The following is a 24,773-nucleotide window of genomic DNA, read 5'->3' on the forward strand; positions in this document are numbered from 1 at the left end:
GATTTTTTCAACTTCCCTATTTCGTGTAAAATATTTTCTCTTTCATTATTCGTTTGTGGCTTAAAACCACATTGCTAATACAATCTAAAATGTGATCACCTTGGGAAAAAAAAAGAATTTCCCTTCTTCCCATAACCTTATTACAAAGATAGCTGGCATAAATTCAGTAAAATATCAAGTTAAGCGTACAGAGAATTTGAGGAAATGTAACAAAAAAAACAAACAAAACCAACTCCAGCCCAGCAATCATGTGGCTCGTGATGACTAAGTCTAACTTTGTTCCTCTTTCCTGAAAACAAAGTGTTCAAGTAAAATATTCACCCAGATAGTACCCCCTTTATTTTCAAAAGGCTTGAAGCTATGCAAGCATGTTTCAGCTTGTTTTTTCATCCTGTTACTTCTGGATTCACTGAATCACAAGGAAAAAAAGTGCTTTGCAGCTCCTCAGATGTAGAAATATCATATTCTTTTGTGGTAAGTAAGTAAGTAAGTAAGTATTTTATTTCAGTGGTGTCTGCTCAAGAATGGATATCCTCTCAGCAAACATTGTCTTTCTTTCTCTTATATTTGCTTCTTTGAGGAGTCCAGAAAGATAAAGAAATGACTCACTAGAGATTTAAGAATAATTTTGCTCTTTTTTGGTAGTTTGGGTGGTATATATTTTATAGTATTCTGCAATTTCTGTATGATAGCAATTACACTGTGCATTCATAGATATTACCAGTGCATGTTGCGGAAGGTGTGGGATGGAAGAGAGGTAGCTTCTGATCAGGACAGTCATGTGTGTTGGTGACTTTGGGAAAACTTAAAAAGATAAATTTAAATGTGCTTCTCTAGTGCTGTGGTTAATCAGTTGGACAAGAAATGCAACAGATTTATTGTTACATAGATTTTCATGTGAGTTTCTATTGGCCCTGGAAACTTGTGAAACTGTGGGACAGCTAACTCAGTACAAGTTGAAGAAGAAGTGTGTGTGTGGGCGGGGGGGGGGGGCCAGTTTTCCACTTTGCTCTCAATTGTTTCTCCTCTGTTGCCCCTACTCCTTTGCTGTGGTACATAGGCTCTAATTTAGGCCATGATCTGGCACTGAGTCACCCAAAGGAACCCACTGATGTCAACAGAACTCTGTGGGCAGAAGAGTCTGCCCACATGATGCTTGGTGTAGGATCAGGGCCTTAGATTGTACATTCCACAGAGTAGGTGTCATGTCTTGTACAGTTCCATACACATCACTCATGTTGTATTATTAGTAAGAATGAGCTATAACCTAAGACATAGAAAGAATATTTGCTGTTACAACTGCTTTGCATTTATTTTCTTTTTGTTAAAATGTTAAAATGTTAAATGCCTATGCATGAGCTTTAGGCTCCCTGACATACAATTACAATCTCTTAGGAATATCAGCCAGCAGTGGAGTACAGTAAGAACAGTTAGCATAGCAACCAGTAAATACCACAGTACATTATATCCCAACCTATTCCTCAGCACTCCCCAGATACTCAGTCAGATTACAGTAACTCCTCGCTTAACGCTGTAGTTATGTTTCTGAAAAATGCGACTTTAAGCGAAATGATGTTAAGCGAATCCAATTTCCCCATAAGAATTAATGTAAATGGGGGGAATTTAGGTTCCAAGGAAATTTTTTTACTAGACAAAAAACTATTATTATATAGATTTACACACAGTATACGTTTTAAATAAACAATTATACTGTTCACAGCTATGATGATTGTGAAGCTTGGTGAGGTGGTGAAGTTAGAGGGTGGAAGAGGGAGAGATATTTCCCAGGGAATGCCTTGCTGCTAAATGTTGAACTAGCGCTCGGCTGAGCCCTCAAGGGTTAACACATTGTTGTTAATGTAGCCTCTCAGACAAGGCAGCATGAACAAGAGAGAGATGGGAAGACAGCATAGCAGACAGAGACAGACACACACCTTGTGTGTGGGAAAGAGAGATAAATGCACACTACCCCTTTAAGTAAGCTGACCCACTCTTTAGTGAACTTAGGAGAGCGGGGAGCTGATGGGGGGCTGCCAGTCAATCCTGGTTCCAAGCCCCCACCAGCTAGCTGCAATGGGCTGCTCTTCCTGCAAGCAGTGTACAAAGCAGGCAGCTGCCAAATGACATTAGAAGGGAGCATTGCACAACTTTAAATGAGCATGTTCCCTAATTGATCAGCAACGTAACAACGAAACAATGTTAATCGGGATGACTTTACGTGAGGAGTTACTGTATGTTTTCATCATGGATAAAATAGTGCATCATATCCTGTAAAGACAGTACAAGTAAACTTATCTGACATGATTTCTGTCATTAAAACAGAAGTATTGAACTGGATTCTCTCTAGAGGTGGGGTGGAGATGGAGGTGGGTTGATGACTGCTTATAAAAATGTGAAATAATAGGCTTTCCAACACTGAACAGGCAGTGCATTTTGTACTATATCCTGTATTTTACACTGAGAACTGCATCTTGTAGAATGTACAAACCATGATACAGAATAATCTACTAAGGTTCCAGTACATTGGAAGCCGTGCTAGTGACAACCAAGTTTAAGCACTGTTCTTGCTAGCAGGCTTCCAGTGTGGATGGGGATATTGTTGTCTGACAATCATGTTAATAGCCTCCCTTCAATGATAGTGTGCAAAATGCATGTCTTCAAAACATACATAAATATAGCAGCATGTGTTTGTAACAAATATTCTCAAACCAATCAACCTACTGTTCTTAATACTTGACTTCATAGTGGAATGATGTTATTTCTGCCTGTAAGAAGGCATCTAGAAGGATCATTTACAAACATTTTTTGATGGATAGTGCTATTCATGCTGACTTTATTACATTTTTTTAATTTAGATTCTATGGAAGATGTTTTCTTCATTAGTATCGTACCTTGTTCCTTTAGTGAAAGTCATTGGAAAGTTACTCTTTCATTGATTCCAAGTAAGTCACTTTTTGTTATTTCCATCAAATATGGGGGATTAAATGCTGTAATTGTAGGAGGATACGTCACTTCTATCTCTAAACCTCTATCCTAAATGAGAAGGCTATTTAGGAGAAATTTTTCATGATTAAACATGAAAAGATAAATCATGGTAATATACAAAGAACCTGATTTTCTGACCCATTTATATAAAGATGTATGCACTAAAATGTGACTCACTTGTGCATGCAATTACCATAATTTTACACACTAATAAAGTAGTTGTGTGTGCAAACAACTGTCCATTTGCTCATGCAGTTACTCAACCATTCATGACTATTGCGCATAAATTAGGCACATAATTGCTCACATACAATTTAGAAAACAATTTAGAAAACTGGGCTCAAAGTATATTCCTGCATTAAATGCCAAATTCAAATCAATCTTCGCTATGGTGTCTTAATAATATGAAAAACATTACAAATACACAACAGAGTTTGGTCCTTAGAACTTACACTTCATAATCGAATAAGATGGAGTGACTGTTTATAGGGAAAGAAGAGACTTTTGGCAGATGTTATGTGTGCTAGGAGAAGAGTGGAAGTGCCAGGAGAGTGCCTGTTCCTATGTGTCTGAGATTTTCAGCATTCTACCCAAGTCCCTATCTAAACTAGAAAAATAGACTGCATTTAAAAATGTGTTAGCTAACACATTAACTCACAATTTTGAATGCTAGTGTGGATAGGATTTAACACCTTTAAAAACGTGTTAGCTCATTGTCGTCTACTCAAGGTCCTTCATAGCATGATTCAGTGTCACCCAGCAGTCCCCTCATAGGGGATATGTGATCTTGGTGGATCTATTTGAAGGGAGAGCCCCAATGTAGCAATGTAATTAAGCATGTGTCTAATTTTAATCATCTGTGTAGATTGTTAACTTCAATGGAACAACTTGGGTGCATATGTCTAAGCGCTGGAAATGGTTAAAAACTTTCCATATTTCTTTTGAATGGAAAATGGCTTTTCAGTTATAACAGATTTCTTCTAGTGGAAACTCAATTTTAATTTAATTTTTTTGTCCAAAAACTTGAAAATTTGCCATTTTAAACTAATTTTTTTCTATTTTTTTTGTTTTTCGACAACACTCTTCAAAAAATCTGAATAAATTTTTTTTTTGTGGGGAATAAAGAATAATTTTCCAACCAATAGCCACGTACATAAACATCTTGCTAAGTTGCAGCCTATATGAGTACTAAGCTTAATATTGTAGTTACCATTAATGTGCATGATTCTCACCTCATGTAGGGAGTGAATGTGTTTTGTGGAGATTTCATCAGTTTATGTTTTGCTTATTTTTAATAGGGAATGATATAATCTTTTTGGAGGGCAGTGTGAATGTATGGTATGATGCTGCAAACATATTAGAACAGAAAAAAGTTATTTGCAGTGGATTTGATGATGACTATTCATTTTGTGGAACTCTGAAGGGAGGTAAGCATAAACTTGAGAGTTCTCCTTTGAAAAACAGGGAACAGAACCTTGCTAGCTATAATCCTGTTTAAACACTGTTGTTGCTAGCAGCAGGGCCGCCGAGAGCGAGTTCAGGCCCCAGCGAAAATTTTTTTTCGAGCCCCCCAGCAAGGGCGGACCAGCTAAACAAGGCTGATGAAGCTGGGGAAGCCAGGCCTCAGGCCCCCTTCTGGACTGCCGGACCCCAGTAATTTGTATCGGCTTCCCTTCCTCTTGTCGGCCCTGGCTAGCAGGTTCATTAGAAAGCTGGTTAACTGACCAGCGTGGACAGGGATATTTCTGTGTCTGTGAATAGTTCTAGATGATGATATAAAACCATGCTAACCACAGCCAGTTTTTGCGGGCCCCCTAATTTGGGGGACCTAGAAAAGTAAAGGAGAATTTCTGTCCAGCCTACCTTTGATAGCTAGAGACACCACACATTTCATACCAGCTGGTTGCCTCTAGCTGAGCCAGTGCAACTGCTGAGCAGCCAGAAGGGGGCAGCTCAATATCAGTAGAGGCAGCATGATTCAGTAGGCTAAGCAAGGGACTGAGGGCAACTGGCAAGGGACTAATCCTAGCTATAGCACAGACTCTTTTTGGCATTGTTCAAGTCATGCAGGCCAAAGCTTTCAAACTTGAGCACCTAAATTTAGGCAACTAAATCCAGAGGAATGAAGAGTCTGTAGTTCTTTCTCACGTCAATGGGAGCTGCATTTGCTCAGCACCTCTGAATATCGATTTAGGTGCACATATACATATATACATATGCACCTAAATAGATATTCAGAGGTGCTGAGCAAATATATATATATAAACACACACACCAAGGTTAAAACTTTTGGCTTTAACCTTCCTGGGCTTCAGTTTCTACATCTGTAAAATGGGAATAATATTGTTTACCTGCCTCACAAAGAATAAATTAAATTGTTAACATTTTAAAAATGTTAAATTTTAAAAAATTTAAAAAATTTAAAAAAACTTTGCCAGAACGCACATGCAGACCTAACAGACCCTACAAACTATAACAGCCTCTAGAACCCCAGTTTATTTGGACAATTGTCCCTTGTAAACTTCTCTAAATGTTGGTAGCACTACAAAGACCTCAGCACAAGTAGCAGGGCTCCACATCTTCTGTTGGGGGGAAGGATGTGACCTAAAGACACCTCATCACACCACACAAACATACACAATTACATGTATTATGGTTAGGGTAATACCAACAATATGCTAGGTACTATCCAAACATATAACATGAGTCATGATGCAGTCTTAAACTCAAAGAACTCAACATACAAGAGTACAAGCAATGAAGGATGAGGTATAAATCATGCAATCAATATTTGCCTTTTTAAAAAATTGAATATCTGCTACTCCCAACGGATCCTCAACCTAACTATTATTTCAGGCTAATCTTTTGAAGGCATCATGGTAGGAGTGGGTTTGGAGGAGGTGAGAGTAGTGGCCTTATGGTTTAATTCAGTTTACCAAGAGGCAGGTGTGACAGAATGTGCAAAGATGGTTGTGGGAGAGGCAGATAAATGTGTTGAAATGACATCACTGGCAGAGGAAAGGGAGCTGGGGATGAAGGTGACAGAGACAAGTAGATTAGTAGAGGGGTCAGAGTTATATAGTGTCAATTAAGTTTTGAATGCATACACTAATGATCTCCAGACCACTGACACAAGCCAGACAAATTTTCCAGTTGCATTCTGTACTTTAAGGAAAACCTAAATAGAGTAAGAAATAAAGTCTCTATCCAACTCCCTCTGAAGTCAATGGAAATTTAACTGGCATGGTTTACTTTAAAAGCAGCAAAGAGTCCTGTGGCACGTTATAGACTAACAGATGTATTGGAGCATGAGCTTTCGTGGGTGAATACCCACTTTGTCGGTATGTATGGGTATTCACCCACGAAAGCTCATGCTCCAATACGTCTGTTAGTCTATAAGGTGCCACAGGACTCTTTGCTGCTTTTACAGATCCAGACTAACACGGCTACCCCTCTGATACATGGTTTACTTTATTGTTGTTAAGGACCAAGAATAAATAATCACTTTTTTTATAACTGTCCCTATTTTTCAGAGACACTCAATACGACATTTGAAATTAGCGGTTTAAAGATGGAATTGCCAAAGGTACTCTCCAAAGTATATATACTGTATGTAATAAATATGTTAAAGGTTACAAAAATTTGCAAAATAGCTTGCTTACATTATACTTCCCCTGAAAATAGTATTGCACCAAAACTGTACAGAACAACTTCCTTACTCTATTTTTGTTTTTTTTCCTACCTCAGGAATGACTGTACTTGAGTGGTAGGTGAACTCAAGTTGTCCCTCTATATATAGCTCTCTGAAAACTTTATTTTAAGAAATAAAATTAGCACAGGTGATATAACAAGTCTAATGCAAGCAAACAAACAAATCATTCTTAACATATTGGAAGGATAAGTGATATCGTGTAAATAAGAAAACAAACTGCCACTATAGAACATTAGAAAGTAAGAATGGCCATTCTGGGTCAGACTAAAGGTCCATCTAGTCCAGTATCCTGTCTTCCAATATGTTCCCTATTAACATTTGGTGGTTTACATTAAGTAGGGACCATTCCAGCTGTTTCCTTGCCTTCCATCTATAACCATCTCATTCCATCTTTCAGATTCTCTCCTCTCCTCCCTTACTGCCCGCAGAAATAACTTGCTCTTCCTTGTTCTCTAGATGGCCTCCAAACATGCACACTCTTATCCTTCTCACTTCAGATATTCTCTCTCTTTTCCTCTTCTCCCTATTTCCAGGTCACTTTTACATGTCTCTTTTCTTCCTCTTCCCCATTTCCAGGTTCCCCTTTGTCACAGAGATGCAGAGCAGAAGTACTGGTGACAATCCAGTGACCCCCCTACAATACCTTTGCGACCCCCTTTTTGAACAGGACCTCCAGTTTGAGAAATACTAAGTCTTAAGGGCTTTATAGGTTTACATGTTGTCATTTTAAAATACATATTTATGGTTTGTTACAACACCATGAAATTTAAGATTTAAATACCTGAAACCATGAAGTTCAAGATTTTTAAAATGCTGTGACCGTGAAATTTACAGAAATGGATGGTGAATTTGATCTGACCCTAGTTATTGTGGATCCATTCTTAAGTGACTTAGCCAGCATCACACACAAACTCTGTGGCAGAGGCAGAGAGGAAACTGAGTTCTCCAGTGCAGCACTGAACTGCCTTAACTACAAAACCACTTTTTCTCTTCCAACAGTTCCCTTCCTCATTCATACCTTCCAATTTTTGCACTACATAAGGCAGGCATCCTACAGACAATAGTCTCCTTTACTCACAGACCTGCTCCACCATCAGAGCAGGTCCACTAGTGACCACATGAGAGCAGGATCCTGTGCAAAAAATAATATGTGATCATGTAATGAAAGGCAGCATCATAATGCATATGCACAAAAAGGCACTTCACAGGTAATCTTAATTCTTCATTTCCTAACATCTGAGTGCTTGATGTTGCAACCTTAATAAAGTCCTTTTAACACAGTGTTTTTTAATGTAATTTCCCAAGTTTTTAAAAAAGTTAACTGAAAAAACAGAAATCTCATTGTACTGACACCCATATTAGTCGTCAGCAAGGTTGGAACCTTTAGATCCACCACACAGACCTCTGCCACTTGAACAAATGAAGGGACTGATAGCAGTAGTAGGTTGCCATTCTCTGCGTGGACCAACACTAGAATGGATGAGACAGAAACTTTGCCAATGAGTTTCACAGCTTTTTGCTGGTAGCAGTGGAGTTTTGAGACTCAAGAATTGGTTTCCTTTCCAGGGTCTGGAGGGGAGTGTGTTCTGATGGTTGCATACCTTTCTGTCTCTGTTTTCACCCAAACCTGACTCCTTTTGCCATTGTTAACTCCAGCCTATCTTCTCTCTCCCCTCCCTGGGCTCCTCATCCTAGTCTTCTCCCCCAAGTTTCTGGGCTGAAAAGTGGCAACAAGATTATGTTTTTTTTCTTTGTTTTAGGGAATATATACGCTTTTTTTAAAGTTATCCACTGGTCCTTCTGAGAAGATCTTGCTCCTGTGTAGGAATGTTACCTTGTTAATAAAATAGGATGGTTAAGGAATTTCTGAATAAGATGATTGTTTCAATTCATCGAGGAACACAAGAACAGCTGCTGCCAGGAACTGGAATTTTATCACTGAAATAATAAACAGACTGATTTTGCATGAGTAAGAATGCAAAATACACTTTACTGAATGCATAATTATAAGGAAGAAGGCTAGTCGCATCCATTCATGAACTTGCTATAATCAAATGGCCAGCTAATTTGTGCAAAATTTCTGTGTGAAAATAAGGTACAAATGCATATTGTTTAATCTACAGAATGACCTTGAGATGTTGATGTAGTTACAACTGTATTTCAGTTCTACCACTTGTGTTATGCAGAATGTGTGCTGAGACTTAGACCTGCTGTGGGGCTGTGTTTCAGTGAAAGAGACTGCTCACCCTGCACTAGCAGTGAGGTTCCATGCTAACTGGTGAAATTACTGAGAGCTAGGTTAAGTGATGTGACATGGCAAAGGTTGCAGTAGAGAGACAGGTGGTTGCAGAGAAAATGACAGCACAACAGCCAATGGCAGTGGAGTGAAGGATGGCACAGCAGTGGTAGTGGGCAGCGATGAAGAGTGAATAGCAGTGGTTGATTAGCCACTAGGCTAATTGGGTCTGAGCCCAGGGGGCCCGCCAATTGGGGGGCCCCTGCAAAAATGTGCACCCCCGACCTACTCCACCTGGCGCTTCTGCCAGGGAGTGGGGTCGGGACATGGAACTTGCCCTTCTCCATCTCCTGGTCACTCCTGCCAGGGAGTAGGGTTGGGGCGTGGGGACTTGCCCTGTGCTCCCCGCCCATCTGGCGCTCCTGCTGGGGATCAGGGGAAGACCCCATACCCTGACTTCACTCCCTGGCAGGAGTGCTGGGTGGGAGGAGCAGGTCAGGATGCAGGGCCACACATTCTTCCGGGGGCCCCCAAATGGCCGGGGCCCCTGTCAGCCTGGTGGCTAATCCACCACTGCATTTACTACTGTATCTTTTGTGGTTAAGTTCCACAGGTCATCTTGCCTTCTGTATTTTCACAATAAATAGTTTAGGGCTAATGCCTGCAGATTGAAGTCAGACAAGATCACTACTGAGTTTGATGGGAACTTTGCTGGAGTAAGGACTAGAGGATTTTGTCCAAGGTGGACCAAAAAGGATTTCAGTTTACCTTAAAGTTGCTTAATGATTCTACATCACATAGTGATCCTTAGGAAATTAACAGGAACATTGTCTCAAAATACAGTATGATTTGGAAAAGCAGCAAAGAATCCTGTGGCACCTTATAGACTAACAGACATTTTGGAGCATGAGCTTTCGTGGGTGAATACCCACTTCCTCAGATGCATGTAGCGGAAATTTCCAGGGGCAGGTATATATATGCTAGCAAGCAAGCTAGAGATAACGAGGTCAATTCAATCAGGGAGGATGAGGCCCTGTTCTAGCAGTTGAGGTGTGAAAACCAAGAGAGGAGAAACTGGTTCTGTAGTTGGCAAGCCATTCACAGTCTTTGTTCACCCACGAAAGCTCATGCTCCAAAATGTCTGTTAGTCTATAAGGTGCCACAGGATTCTTTGCTGCTTTTACAGATCCAGACTAACACGGCTACCCCTCTGACACTATGATTTGGAAGTTTCCTCTCTGCATAGTCCAATGCCAGACCTTTGTTAGGGTAGATTCTCAGTTAGATGTTTCCTAATGAGTTAACGTTGGGGATTTTGTGGAACGATAGAAAATTCTGCATTAAAGCAGTAAACTGATTAATAGCCACTAGGCTGTGCTGTATCTCACAGATTACTTTCAATCCCTTGATGACTATTACATAAACTATCAGGAGATAGACGAGCAGAATTAAAGTTTTTACTTTTAGCTTACAGTGGGCGGTCAGTATTTCAAACTGGGTGCCAAAAAAAGCATTTTGACACAATTGTAACCACTCCATTTAGAAATTGGGCCCCAGTGAATTTTAGTTGGAAAATCTGAAACAGAAGTCACAAAGAATCATTAGACAGTGTAACAAACAGAAGTGAGGGACTAATTGAGGCAAGACATAATAATTACTTCAGAGCTGTAATGATGAAGTATTTATGCTTGCATTAAATTCTGCAGACACTAACAGATGTGTACAAGCAGTTCTTATTTTAGGTCTGAATAGAGCTATTGGATATTAAAGTTGGTTTCCTTTGAATTTTTTCTATAAACAAAAAAAAAAAAGGAGTCAGAAAATTTGGTAATTGATTTTTGCCTTACTATATTTGTTTATCTTCATTTTGAACTTTACAGTTTGCCCCATGAATGTTTCTAGCAACTATCTGAAATCTAATACTAAAGTCACAAAAGTGTTCAGGGACCATTGTCACTGAAACTGTTTTGAGGATTATTTATTTTATCTCAAGGCAGTTTTGCTTATTCTCGGAATGTTTTCAGATACTAAATAAATAATTTAGAATGAATATGTTCTGATCATTAATGTAGTACATATCCAAAAGTTGACAGAAGCTAATAAGTGATGGGAAATAAATAAAGATAATTATACATCAGTTTTTTGTTAGCTTATGTGGTTAATACCTTGTAGAAGTTGGAGCTTTGTAGTACAGATCTGTGGAAACACATACGAACATAAGAACGGCCATACTGGGTCAGACTAAAGGTCCATCCAGTCCAGTATCCTGTCTACCGACAGTGACCAATATCAGGTGTCCCAAAAGGAGTGAACCTAACAGGTAATGATCAAGTGATCTCTCTCCTGCCATCCATCTCCACCCTCTGATAAACAGAGGCTAGGGACATCATTCCTTACCCATCCTGGCTAATAGCCATTAGTGGACTTAACCTCCATGAATTTATCTAGTTCTCTTTTAAACCCTATTTTACTCCTAGCCTTCATAACCTCCTCAGGCAAGGAGTTTCACAGGTTGACTGTGCGCTGTGTGAAGAAGAACTTCCTTTTATTTGTTTTAAACCTGCTGCTTATTAATTTCGTTTGGTGGCCCCTAGTTCTTATATTTTGGGAACAAGTAAATAACTTTTCCTTATTCGCTTTCTCCACACCACTCATGATTTTATATACCTCTATCATGTCCCCTCTTAGTATCCTCTTTTCCAAGTTGAAAAGTCCTAGCCTCTTTAATCTCTCCTCATATGGGACCGATTCCAACCCCCTAATCATTTTAGTTGCCCTTCTCTGAACGTTTTCTAATGCTAGTATATCATTTTTGTGATGAGGCGACCACATCTGTATGCAGTATTCAAGATGTGGGCTTACTATGGATTTAAATAAGGGCAATAATATATTCTCCGTCTTATTCTCTATCCCTTTTTGAATGAATAAGTTGAATAGGATTGGTCGTAAGACTGATCCTTGGGGAACACCACTAGTTACCCCTCTCCATTCTGAAAATTTACCTTGTATTCCTACCCTTTGTTCCCTGCCTTTTAACCAGTTCTCAATCCATGAAAGGATCTTCCCTCTTATCCCAGTACAACTTAATTTACATAAGAGCCTTTGGTGAGGGACCTTGTCAAAGGCTTTCTGGAAATCTAAGTACACTATATCCACTGGATCCCCCTTGTCCACATGTTTGTTGACCCCTTCAAAGAACTATACAAGATTAGAAAGACATGATTTCCCTTTGCAGAAACCATGTTGACTTTTGCCCAATGATTTATGTTCTTCTATGTGTCTGACAATTTTATTCTTTACTATTGTTTCAACTAATTTGTCTGCTACTGATGTTAGACTTACTGGTCTGTAATTGCCAGGATCACCTCTAGATCCCTTTTTAAATATTGACGTTACATTAGCTATCTTCCAGTCATTGTGTACAGAAGCCCATTTAAAGGACAGGTTTAACTAATAGTTCTGCAATTTCACATTTGAGCTCTTTCAGAACTTTTGCGTGAATGTCATCTGGTCCCAGTGATTTGTTACTGTTAAGTTTATAAATTAATTCCAAAACCTCCTCTAGTGACACTTCAATCTGTGACAATTCCTCAGATTTGTCACCTACATAGGACGTCTCAGGTTTGGGAATCTGCCTAAAATCCTCAGCCGTGAAGACTGAAGCAAATAATTCATTTAGTTTCTTTGCAATGACTTTATCATCTTTAAGTGCTTCTTTTGTATCTCGATCATCCAGGAGGTCTGTAGCTGAATGCTTATGATTATATATGCTAACAGACAGAATCCTCAGTACATGCAGAATACTTGAGCCCCCAGCTGGTAAATAAGACACATTGGAGACCTTTATAAGAAATTTTCAAAGTATCTTAAGTATATGATCGAAGATTGCTAGCTATTGTATCACTGACGTCTACATAGCTCCATGTCCTTATTTTTGTGTTTTATCATTACACTGTGGGCCAAATTCTGTCTTCAGTTGCACCTGGGTTACCCTGAAGTTATAACCCTATATATATAGGGTTCATGGCATAACTGAGGGCAGAATTTGGTCCTGCATAACTTAGTGTATGTCTACATTACAACTGCTATAGTGGCACAGCTATGGTCTCGCATCTGTGCTGCTGTCAGCACCATACTGTTAATGTTTCCTACATCGACATAAAGGATTTTTCCATTGTTGTAGTTAATCCACCTCTCCAAGAATTTTTCCATCAACCTAGCTTTGTCTATACTAGGGGTTAGATCAACCTAATAGGGTGCAAATTTTTAACAGTCCTGAACGACATAGCTAGGTTAATCACATTTTTAAGTGTACACCAGGCCTTTTACTATTTTGATACACTCTGTGGTCCAAATCATGCCCTTGCTCCTCTCTTGAGTGCTAGGATGCAGAGCTCATAGACTTGAAGGCCAGAAGGGATCATCATGATAATTTAGTCTGACCTCCTGTACATTGCAGGTCATAGAAATTCACCCTCACATTCTTGTAATAGGCCCGTAACTGCTATCTGAGTTACTGAAGTCTTCAAACCTTGATTTAAAGACTTCAGGTTACACAGACTCCTACCATTTACTGTAGTTCAAAAGAGCCAGTGACTTGTGCCCCATGCTACAGAGAAAGGCAAAACCTACTCAGGGTTTCTGCCAGTGTGATGTGGGGGGAAATTCTTTCCTGCCCCCAGATATGGTGATCAGTTAGACCCTGAGCATGTGAGCACGACCCATCAGCCAGACACCTGTGAAAGAATTCTCTGTAGTAACTCAGAGCCCTCCCCCTCTAGTGTCCCATCTCCAGCCATTGAAGATATTTGCTAATAGCAGCTGCAGATGGGCCATATGCCATTGAGGGCAATCTCAACACAACTTCTCTTACATAAACTTATCAACTTAGTTTTTTTACACCCACTGCTCCCCTTGGGATACTGTTCCAGATCTTCTCTCCTCTGAAGGTTAGAAACCTCGGTCTGACTTCAAGCCTAAACTTACCAGTTTATCCCCATTTGTTCTTGTGCCAATATTGGCCCTTAAATTAAATAGCTCCTCTCCCTCCCTAGTGTTTATCCTGCTAATGTATTTATAGAAAGGAATCATATCTCCCTTCATCCTTCGTTTTGTTAGGATAAACAAGCTAAGTTCCTTAAATCTTCTTTTGAAAAGCAGGTTCTCCAGATAGCCTCTAATCATCCAAATAGCCCTTCTTTGCACCTGTTCTAGTTTGAATTAATCTTTCTTAAACATGGGAGTCCAGAATTGCACACAGGATTCCAGATGAGGTCTCACCAGTGCCTTGAACAATGGTAATAACACCTCTCTACCTTTAGTGGCAATAGCTTGCCTGATGCATCCTAGGATTACATTAGCGTTTTTCATCGCCATATCATATTGGCAGCTCATAATCATCCTGTGATTGACCAATACACCCTGGTCTTTCTCCTCCTTTGTCACTTCCAACTGGTACATCCCCAGCCTATAGCAACATTTCTTATCATTAGTCTCTAAGTGCTTGACCTTGCACTATTAAATTTCACCCCATTTCTCTTACTCTAGTTCTCAAGATGATTAAAACCTTCCTGTATGATATTCCTGTCCTCCTCCGTATTGGCTATATCTCCCAACTTTGTGTCATCTGCAAATTTTATTGGCACACTCCCATCTTTTTGTGCCAAAGTAATTAATGAAAATGCTAAATGAGATGGGTCCCAAGACTAAGCTCCTTGAGGAGCTCCACTAGTAAACTCCTTCCAGCCTGACAGGTCACCTTTCTGCATGACCCATTGTAGTCTCCCCTTTAACCAATTCTTTACCCACCTTTTGATTCTCATATTAATCCCCATATTCTCCAATTTAACTAATAGTTTCCCCATGTGGAATTGTTTCAAATGCTTTACGGAAATCCAGGTAGACTAAATCTAGTGCATTTCCTTTGTCTAGAAAATTGGTTATCTTCTCAAAGAAAGAGATCAAGTTAGTTTGGCATGATCTACCATTCGTAAAACTGTTGTATATTATCCCAGTTAACATTTACCCTTATGTCCTTAACTATTCTCTCTTTTAAAATTTGTTCTAAGACCTTGCATACAACTGAGGTAAAATTAACTGGCTTGTAGTTTCCTGGATCACTTTTTTTCCTTTCTTAAATATAGGCACTACATTTGCAGTTCTCCAGTTATAGAGTATAACCCCCTGAGTTTATGGATTAATTAAAAATTCTTGCTATTGGGCTTGCAATTTATGCACTAGTTCCTTTAATATTCTGGGCTGGGGATTATCCATGCCCCCCAGTTTGGTCTCATTAGACCAGCAGCTTTAAAACTGTGGGTCAGGACTCCAAAGTGGGTCATGATCCCATTTTTTAATGGGGTCACCAGGGCTGGCTTAGATGTGCTGGGGCCCAGGACTGAAGCCCAAGCCCCACTGCCCACAGCCGAAGCCTGAGGGTTTCAGTCTTGGGTGGTAGGGCTCAGGTTACAGGTCCCCCGCCTGGTGCTGATACCCTTGGGCTTCAGCTTTGGCTCCTGCACCTAGGGTGGTGAGGCTGAGGCGGGCTCAGGCTTTGGTTCCCTCCTCCTGGGGTCATGTAGTAATTTTTGTTGTCAGAAGGGGGTCAAAGTGCAATCAAGTTTGAGAACCCCTGCATTAGACTATTTAAGTTTGGCTTCTGCCTTGGATGTGGTAATTTCTACTGCTGGAAGTGAGGAGTGGGGTCCTGAGAGATTCTGCCACAGCAGATGAAGAAAGAATGCTGAAGGGAGCATTCTTTAGTGTGCTTTTTACTGCTGGTGATGCAAGGTGCAGCATGTGCTCACTGCATTGTCTGCTGCCAGATGCATCCCCTGGAAAGTGCCATGGATACAACAGTGGGCCCTCCTTCACAGAGCTGGGGACTCTTAGGGCAGGTCTACAGTACAGGGTTAAGTCGACCTAAATTACACAACTCCAGCTACGTGAATAACATAGCTGGAGCCAATGTACTTTAGGTCGACTTATTGTGGGAGCTACACTGTGCTGGGTCTATGGGAGAAACTTTCCTATCCACTTGCCTTACATTTCTTGTTCCGGTGGAGTATCAGTGTCGATGGGAGAGCAATAGGTGGTCAATTTAGCAGGTCTTCACTAGATCTACTAATTGACCCCTTGTGGATCGATCACCACAGCGTTGAGCCATGGTAAGTGGAGACAAGTCCTTAGCAGCAACATTCTGCCCAGCCTTTGCATGGGTGGCAAGAGGTGACCTGCCCCCTAACCTGCATGCACAAGACTAGACAGAATTTAGCTTGTTTGTTTATCTATATAAAAACTTAAAAATATAAGGTAAAATTTGTAAAATGTAAGGTAAAATTTTGGGTTAAAAAAAGGGCTCTGCATTGTAAAAAACAAACACAGACTTGTATATAAATGTAATTCATTTTAAAAGGTAGAACACAAATGCTACAGAAGATGTATATGTCATATGTAACTTCAACACTTGCATTTTGGCTTTCTTGGAGTCAGTTGTTTAAATATTTCTGTTTGCTTTGTTTTCTTTTACAAAAAGTACAGCTGTTGATGAATTGCTGTTAACTCACGTGATTAACTCAAAAAAATTAATCACGATTAATCGCACTGTTAAAAAATAGAATACAAATTGAAATTTATTAAATATTTTTCATATTTTTCTACATTTTCAAATATATCTATTTCAGTTACAACACAGAATACAAAATATAGAGTGCTCACTTTATATTATTTTTTATGACAAATATTTGCCCTGTAAAAATGATAAAATAAATAGTATTTCTCATTTCATCTCATACAAGTACTGTAGTGCAATCTCTTTATCATGAAAGTGCAACCTGCAAATGTATTTTTTGTTACATACTGTACTCAAAAAAACAAAACAATGTAAAACTTTAGCGCCTACAAGTCCACTCAGTCCTACTTCTTGTTCAGCCAATTGCTAAGAGAAACAAATTTGTTTACATTTATGGGAAATAATGCTGCCCACTTCTTAATTACAATGTCACCTGAAAGTGAGAGCAGGCATCTGCATGGCACTGTTGTAGCTGGTGTTGCAAGATATTTACATGCCAGCTGTGCTGAAGTTTCATATGCCTCTTCATACTTCGACCATCATTCCAGAGGACATGCTTCCATGCTGATGATGCTCGTTAAAAAAAATGTGCTAATTAAATTTGTGATTGAATTGCCTGGGGGAGAACTGTATGTCTCCTGCTCTCTTTTACCCTCATTCTACCATATATTTCATGTTACAGCTGTCTTGGATGATGACTTAGCACATATTCGTTTTAAGAACACTTTCAATACAAATTTGACAAAATGCAAAGAAGATACCAATGTGAAATTTCTAAAGATAGCTACAGCACTCAACCCAAGGTTTAAGAATCTGAAGTGCCTTCCAAAATCTGGAATGATGGTTGAAGCACCAGGGACATATGAATCTTTAGCGCATCTGACATGTAAATATCTTGCGACGCTGGCTACAAAAGTGCCATGCAAATGCCTGTTTTCACTTTCAGGTGACATTGTAAACAAGAAGCAAGCAGCATTATCTTCTGTAGATGTAAACAAACTTGTTTGTCTTAGCGATTGGCTGAACAAGAAGTAGGACTGAGTGGACTTGTAGGCTCTAAAGTTTTACATTATTTTATTTTTGAATGCGGGTTTTTTTGGTATATACAAATGTAGAATTAAGTTCAACTTCCATGATAAAGAGATTGCACTACAGTACTAGTATTAGGTGAATTGAAAAATACTATTTCTTTTGTTTTTTACAGTGCAAATATTTGTAATAAAAATAAATATAAAGTGAGCACTGTACACTTTGTATTCTGTGTTGTAATTGAAATCAATATATTTGAAAATGTAGAAAACATTCAAAATATTTAAATAAATTATATTCTATTGTTGTTAATTGCTATTAATTTTTTTAATCACCTGACAGCCCTAACAAAAAGTTTTTCTCTATTAGATAGTGTAGGTCTGGCTTGACATGAGCCCTAACAGAAAATACTTTCAGAATCTCATCATTTAACTTACTCCCTTTTTAAGCTTTCTGGTTTTCAAAGCTCCACATTAGGGGCCCAATGGAAGTCTGTTCCATTTAGGCTTAGGTGAACTTGTTCAGACCAACTGCTAACCGATCTGAAGTCTTTCCTATCCTTCAGCTTAGAGATTCTGAAAACTTTGGTCAAGTTTTTTCCCTTTTTCTTGTCCTCTTCATGTCCAGCCTTTTTTTGGACCAGAAATTGAATTGTGCAAATTCTATGAAAAAAAACTAAGGCAGGTGAGGTAATATCTTTTATTGGACTGACTTCTGTTGGGGAAAGATACAAGCTTTTGAGCTACCCAGAACTCTTCTCCAGGTCTGGGGAAGGAAATCAGAGTGTCTGAGCTAAATGCAAGTTGGGACAGATTAAGTATAAGGGGTAATGCATGTTGTAAGAAGCCTCTTGAAATAAACGGAGCAACTGAGGGTTAGATATTATGCAAAAGGCATTTAAAGTGTGCAATTAAGGGTTATTAGGCTGTGAGGTGTGTTACAAGTTGTTGTAATGAGCCATAAAACCAGTGTCCCTACTGAGTCCATTTTTTTAGTGTTTAATAGAGTTATGAATTTAAGTTCCCAGGCTCATCTTTTGAAGGTGTTGTGCAGGTTGTATTTCAGGACAAGTACTGAGAGATTACATATAGAATGACTGTTTGTGAAAAGTTAGGGTGACCAGATAGCAAGTGTGAAAAATCAGGACGGGGATGGTGGGAATAGGTGCCTATATAAGAAAAAGCCCCAAATATTAGGACTGTCCGTATAAAATTGGGCCATCTGGTCACCCTAAAAGTGTTTGCCTCTGGGTGATATGGTGTTTGAGTCTTCTATCACTTCTGTGTGTGAGTTCATTCAGGACCATAAGATTGTCTCATTTCACACACTAGTTGTTATTGGGGTATTTGATGCATTGAATGAGGTATACTATATGTTGTGATAAGCATGTGTAGGACTCGTGAATGTTGGAAGGTGACTTGTGGGGGGCTGCGCAGCAGGCTATCAAGGGCTGCACAGGTGGACAGATGTGCATTTCCCCCAGCTCGGCCTAGCCCAGCCCAACCCCGCCGAAGGTGCCATGGCTGGGGAGAGGTGCCCCTCGCCCGGCCCATCCCATGCCTGCTGGAGCTGCCACAGCTGGGGAGAGGCACAGTTGCCCCTTCCCTGGCTCGACCGAGCCTCTCTGGAGCTGCCATGGCTGGGCAGAGGCACCCCTCCCTCAGCCCAGCCCAGCCCCGCTGGAGTTGCTGTGGCCAGGAAGAAGTGCCTCTTCCCCAGCCGCGGCCTGCTTGAGCTGCCGCGGCTGGGGAGAGGTGCCTCTCCCTCAGCCTAGCCCAACCAGAGCTGCTGCGGCTGCGGGTAGGTGACTCTCACCAGTCCCCAAGCTGCTGCGGCGAGAGAGGGATGAGGGGAGTCCTTTCTCCCCACCACAGCCCTGAGGCAGCTTGCACCCCAAACCTCTCATCCCTGGCCCCACCCCAGAGCCCTCACTCCCCCCAGCCAGAGCCCTCACCCCCCCCCACACCCCAGCTCTGAGCCCCCTCCCTCACCCCTCATTCCCAGCCCCATACCAGAGCCTTCGCCCCCTAGCCAAAGCTTGCACCCTGTCACAGACTCATAGATCGTGCCCACTCTTGGCCCTGTGGGGGGTGCCCCTTTCAGTGAGACAGCCCTTCTCGGGGGTCCATTCTCTCTCTGGGTCAGGCCCCTCCACCTCCTGGAGCCGCACCTCTCTGAGCCTTACACGTCTGTCTCTGCCGTGGGTTCCCTCTGCGAGTCCAGCACTCTGGACCCCCTGGGCCTCTTCACCCCCGAAGGGGCTGATGCAACCCTGTTCTCTAGACTGGAGGGTCATTACATTTTTCCCAGATCTGGACCTTAGCGTCCAAAATATGGGTGTTAGCATGAAAACCTCCAAGCTTAGTTACCAGCTTGGACCTGGTAAAGCTGCCACCAGCCAGGAATCTATACAGTGCCTGGCGCACTGTGGTCTCCCCAAAACCTTCTCTGGGGGACCCCCAGACTCAGATTCCTTGAGTCTCACAACAAAGGGGAATAAACCATTTCCCTTCCCCCCTCCGGGTGTTCCCTCCCTGGGTCCCTGGAGAGATATACAGAAGCAAGCTCCATGAATCTAAATAGAGGGACTCCACCCTCCCTGTTTCCAGTCCTGGAAAACACAAGTACTTCCCCCCCTCACCCAGAGGGTATGCAAAGTCAGGTTAGTAAATCTAACACAAAGAGATTTCCCCCCTGACTTCTTCCTCCCACCAATTCCCTGGTGAGCTGCAGACTCAATTCCCTGGAGTCCCCACTAAAGAAAAACTCCAACAAGTCTTAAAAAGAAGGCTTTATATAACAAAGAAAGAAAAGGACATAAAAATGGTCTCTCTGTATTAAGGTGACAAATACAGGGTCATTTGCTTAAAAGAAAAAAAATGAATAAACAGCCTTATTTAAAAAGAATACAATTCAAAACATTCCAGCAACTACACACATGTAAATACAAAAAAAAAAAAACAATATAAACCTTATTGTCTTACTATCTTGTACTTACAATTTGGAAACAGAAGATTAGAAAGCCAGGAGATAGAAAAATCACTCTCATAGCCGAGAGGGTCAGACACAAGACAAAGGACAAAGAACTCACACCCAAAACTTCCCTCCACCCAGATCTGAAAAAGTCTTGTTTCCTGATTGGTCTTCTGGTCAGGTGTTTCAGGTTACTCCTTTCCAGGTGAAAGAGACATTAACACTTAGCTATCTGTTTATGACATGGAGTGACTCTCAGCCAGCATAAAACAGGAGGGTTTATTGAGAATTGAATACAGCACAGGAAACTCTCAGGGCCTCAGGCCTGGCCTCTCACAATAACAGCAGATCCCAGCTCCCTGCATCCAGGCGGGCTCTGCCTGCTTCCCCTCGCCAGCCCCAAGCTCCTCTGCTGCCCAGCTGGGCCTCTGATATCCTCGGCCTCAAGCCCCGCCTCTGTCCATTGTCTTCTCTCCAGGTAAACAGGGTCGTAAACAGGAAGGCCTAAGTCCCCTCTCCTTGCAGCTCTCCTCTAGCTGGAACTGGCTGGTCAGGTCACCGGGGTGCTCTCTCTGCAGCCCATTGTCCTCCCACTGGCCAGAACCGATTGTGTCTCCTGGGCTGGGGTCCCGAGTCCCTCTCTGGTCCTCTGTAACAACAAACTCCCTCTCCCCTCATCTCGTTAAATCAGTAACACCCAGGGACATTGAGTCCCACCCCCTGTGCATGCAAACCCTGGAAAAGATAGAAAACCCCAAGAAAAACCACCCACTTCGTCACACACCCCAATTCTCTTTCCTAGCCGTGAGCCGAGTCCCCTCTTCCCCTTTCCCCACCCATAGCATGCACCCTAGCCAGAGCCCTCATCCCCCTATCCCAACCCTCTTCCCCATTCCTGAGCCCCCTCCCACACTCCAAACCCCTCAGCTCCACCCATGCCACACATCACCTCCATATTGGTGCCCATTACAAAATTCATTTTGCACATAGACGTAAAAGTTAGAGGGAACACTGGTGGGGGGTATTTATCATGAAGCCTTGGAGATATGTCTTCAGGTTTCACATATGTTGTTCTGGTAGGGTCTGGTGCCACTTTGAGTAGGTCTATCCTGGTCTGTGCAGAGTTTTCTTCTGATGGTGAGTTTGGAAAAGTTGGGGGGTTGTTTGAAGCCCAGAAAGGGGGTTCTGGAAAGATTTTTTTCAGGATGTGGTCCTCATCAAATGTTGAAATTGTTTAATGATACTCTATATGTGATCCAGTGTCAAAAAAACTGTATAGAGTATATTTCTGGCATGAATGTAAACATTAAGAGTCCTAGATCCCATGAGACACTCTTTATTGCCAAGGGTTCTAGCATAGTTTTGCAGATCCCAAAGATTTGGTATAGAGAAGGTAAGGATACATTTTTTGGGTGTTTATCTGAAGAGAACCTCTAAACCCATCACAGATCTTTCTCTCTCATTACTATTGCTTTTTAAGCAGCTGTCAGGATTTACTGCAGATGGAAAAATAGCTTTCCTTCACCCCCTCACCCTCTGTTGCCAAATATGTAATTAGCTAAAGAAGCAGTTCCTGTAAAATTGTTTTTCATGAAGCACATACACGCTTTGAAATGTGCATAAAGGTTCTGTTCCAATCCAGCAAAACACTTAAGCACATCAGTAACTTTAAACCTGTGTGTAGTCCCATAGGCCACAATGGTATACATATGTGCTTAAGTGGTGGATCAGGGCCTAACATACTTTGTGATACCCAAACAAACAAAAAGCCTAACAATCATGACTGTCTTGATACAACACCATGTTTCCAGGGTTGGACTTGAAGGTGCAAACATCCTAAATACGCTAGTCATACTGCCCATTCAATTTACCACATCAAACACACACACACCTATATACATATTCGCACACACACACCACATTGAGTGGCTCAATTCTCCTTTTCAATGACAATTACTTGTAATGTATACAGGTAACTGCAGGAGACTAATATTTAATTTCAGGAAAGATACTAGGGGATCTATCCTAGGCTTTGTCTACACAAGAAAGGGTTTGCCAGTATAAATATACTGTTATAGCTCTAGTAGCAAACTCTCCTAGTGGAGACAGCTTATACTGGCAAATGTGTTTGTTCTCCAGCATAGTTTATACCAGTTCCATGAATTAAATATGCTATTGTGACTGTCTAAACCTCTGTGTTCATCCCTTTTACAGGATTATGATAAATTTTGTACAAAGTATGCCTTGTGAGGTATCATTTGAAAGCACATATTTTGCTGATCATTATTGTCCTGGTAAAATATGTGTGGCAACATTGTATGTAATCATATAAGATTCCTTTGTATAGTATTGCTCTGACATGCTCCAAATCTGGGGAGCAGCCACAAACCAATTCCTCAGAGATAAAAGGCAAGCTGACACTTCAGCCTGGTGTCAACGAAATCAAATGGCCCACCACCTGGTTAAGTGGCCACTCTTTGGCAGGGTCTAGGCCGAAAATCTACATCTTGACAAAGAAACAACTTGGGGTTCCTGTCCCATTTCTGTCTCCTGAACCCCAGATGGGAATGCTTTTTGAAGAAGAGAAAACTATAAGAAGGGAGAGCAAATGCCTCAAAGGATTTCTCTCTTTCTTTCTACCCATGGCATTCACTTTACCTGAAGAACAAAGGAAGTGGCACTGGACTGGAGGAAGAATCCTGACTGAAAGACTCAGCCAGTAAGACTGCTGAAGCATGTGATGAGAGACTTTTGCTTTGAATTTGCTCTAAGTTGTTAAGTTAGGCATTTATTACATTTTGTTTTTATTTTGTTTTGTAACCATGTCTGACTTTTATGCCTTATTACTTATACTCACTTAAAATCTATCTTTTGTAGTTAATAAACTTGTTTTATTGTTTTATCTAAACTAATGTGTTTAAATTGAAGTGTTTGGGAAACTATTTGAAATAACAGGATTTGTGCATATCATTTTTTATTCATATAATGATGGATTTTATATGAGCTTATTTTTTCCAGCTGCGTGGTGGGCATCATAAGACATACATTTCTAGAGAAAGTCTGGGACTGGAAGTTTTCTGGTGTTGTCCTGCAGTGTAATTCAAGAGTGGCTGACAGCAGCAGTCATACACTTATAACTGGGAGTAACTTACATGCTGGAGGCTGTGTGTGAGCGGACCAAGAGTGGTAAAGCAGGGTAAAGGGCACCCCAGACTGGAGAACTGAGGGGACACAGCTACCCGTCAGTCCAGATTGTACCCTGGGCATATCACAGATATTCCAGCAAAAGGACTTTCTTTCCAGTATACCTGCATCTACGCTGGCAAAAAGTCCTAGTTTGTTTGTTAGAGGTATGATTTTTTTTCAGACTCTGAAGGGACATAATTATACTAGCAAAACTTTTAAGTGTAGAGCAGGCTCTAGTCACATTACAGGCTGTGGGAATTTTGTCTAGGTCAAGAAGTTTCCTCCTGCATGGTACCTGTGGGTAGTATGAAGAAGATTGTTTTCCTTAGATTATATCCATGGTTATCCAGGCAGCCTTCACTATATTGGTTTGGGAAGGTCTATTAAGGTTCATTACTTGGTATAGTTTCTGGTCTTCCAAGAAGTGAGACATTTTCCCTAAGATGTATCTATGTATTGATTATGAATGACTGGGCTAGTTCTGATTTGCACTGCATTCAAACATGTCAGTTTCCCTTGTTTTGGGTTGATTCCTGCACTGAGTTTTTACTACAAAATTAACTAATGTAACAACTTCAGTAAAGGAAGTAAAAAGGGAAAATAATAAGTGTACACACATCAGGGAGGCTTTGCCAACTTTTTTGTATTCACTAGTACTAGGAGAGCTGCAGAAACATAAATCAGTCTATTTAAAGTAAGTGTGTGTGTGTGTGTGTGAGAGAGAGAGAGAGTGTCCTTGCACACTTCGCTTCCTGATGAACTGCTCATGAGTGACCTGACTCATCTTCAACTGTCTGTCACCTGAACAGCCTGATAATTATTCCTATGATCACTGTGACATTCCCCAGAGGTACCCAGGGTTGTGAGGCACCTCACCACCACCATCTGCTCGTAGAATGAAGCAGTCTTGTCTTTGCCTGCTGTGGCTCAGCTCCATGAAATCAGCAGCCTCTGGTTGTACACGTGCTACTTCAATGTCTCTGCAGACCTCACTCTCTCTGTGCAGGCTAGGGATAGGCACACACCAACCCCCGAGTCCTCAGTGTTTTCTTCCTGCAGTAGCTAGCCCCCATCACTGGACA

At 41.0% G+C, this 24,773-nt stretch overlaps 1 protein-coding gene across 3 annotated transcripts; it reads left to right on the plus strand.

The window, feature by feature from the left end:
* Positions 1-84: 84 nt before the first annotated feature.
* LY96 (lymphocyte antigen 96) lies at positions 85-23,285 on the plus strand. Of its 3 annotated transcripts, none has more exons than XM_030553280.1 (5): positions 85-474; positions 2,856-2,942; positions 4,284-4,412; positions 6,519-6,571; positions 23,067-23,285. In XM_030553280.1, exons 2-5 carry the CDS (start codon positions 2,861-2,863, stop codon positions 23,226-23,228), a joined length of 426 nt encoding a protein of 141 aa, XP_030409140.1. In that variant the 5' UTR covers positions 85-474; positions 2,856-2,860; the 3' UTR covers positions 23,229-23,285. The 3 variants fall into 3 exon arrangements, with proteins under 3 accessions (XP_030409140.1, XP_030409142.1, XP_030409141.1); XM_030553282.1 differs by having other exon boundaries at positions 23,170-23,285; XM_030553281.1 differs by lacking the exon at positions 23,067-23,285 and adding an exon at positions 8,458-9,836.
* The last annotated feature ends 1,488 nt before the right edge of the window (positions 23,286-24,773 follow it).

The sequence above is a fragment of the Gopherus evgoodei genome, chromosome 2, assembly GCF_007399415.2.
Source record: "Gopherus evgoodei ecotype Sinaloan lineage chromosome 2, rGopEvg1_v1.p, whole genome shotgun sequence".
NCBI classification, from domain to species: Eukaryota; Metazoa; Chordata; order Testudines; family Testudinidae; genus Gopherus; species Gopherus evgoodei.

Excerpts from the sequence above, each read along its gene's own strand:
- LY96 (XM_030553280.1), top strand. The coding sequence starts at position 2,861 with ATGGAAGATGTTTTCTTCATTAGTATCGTACCTTGTTCCTTTAGTGAA. Across the intron at positions 2,943-4,283 it reads TACTCTTTCATTGATTCCAA|GGAATGATATAATCTTTTTG; the intron begins GTAAGTCACTTT and ends TATTTTTAATAG. Across the intron at positions 6,572-23,066 it reads TAAAGATGGAATTGCCAAAG|ATGGGAATGCTTTTTGAAGA; the intron begins GTACTCTCCAAA and ends CCTGAACCCCAG.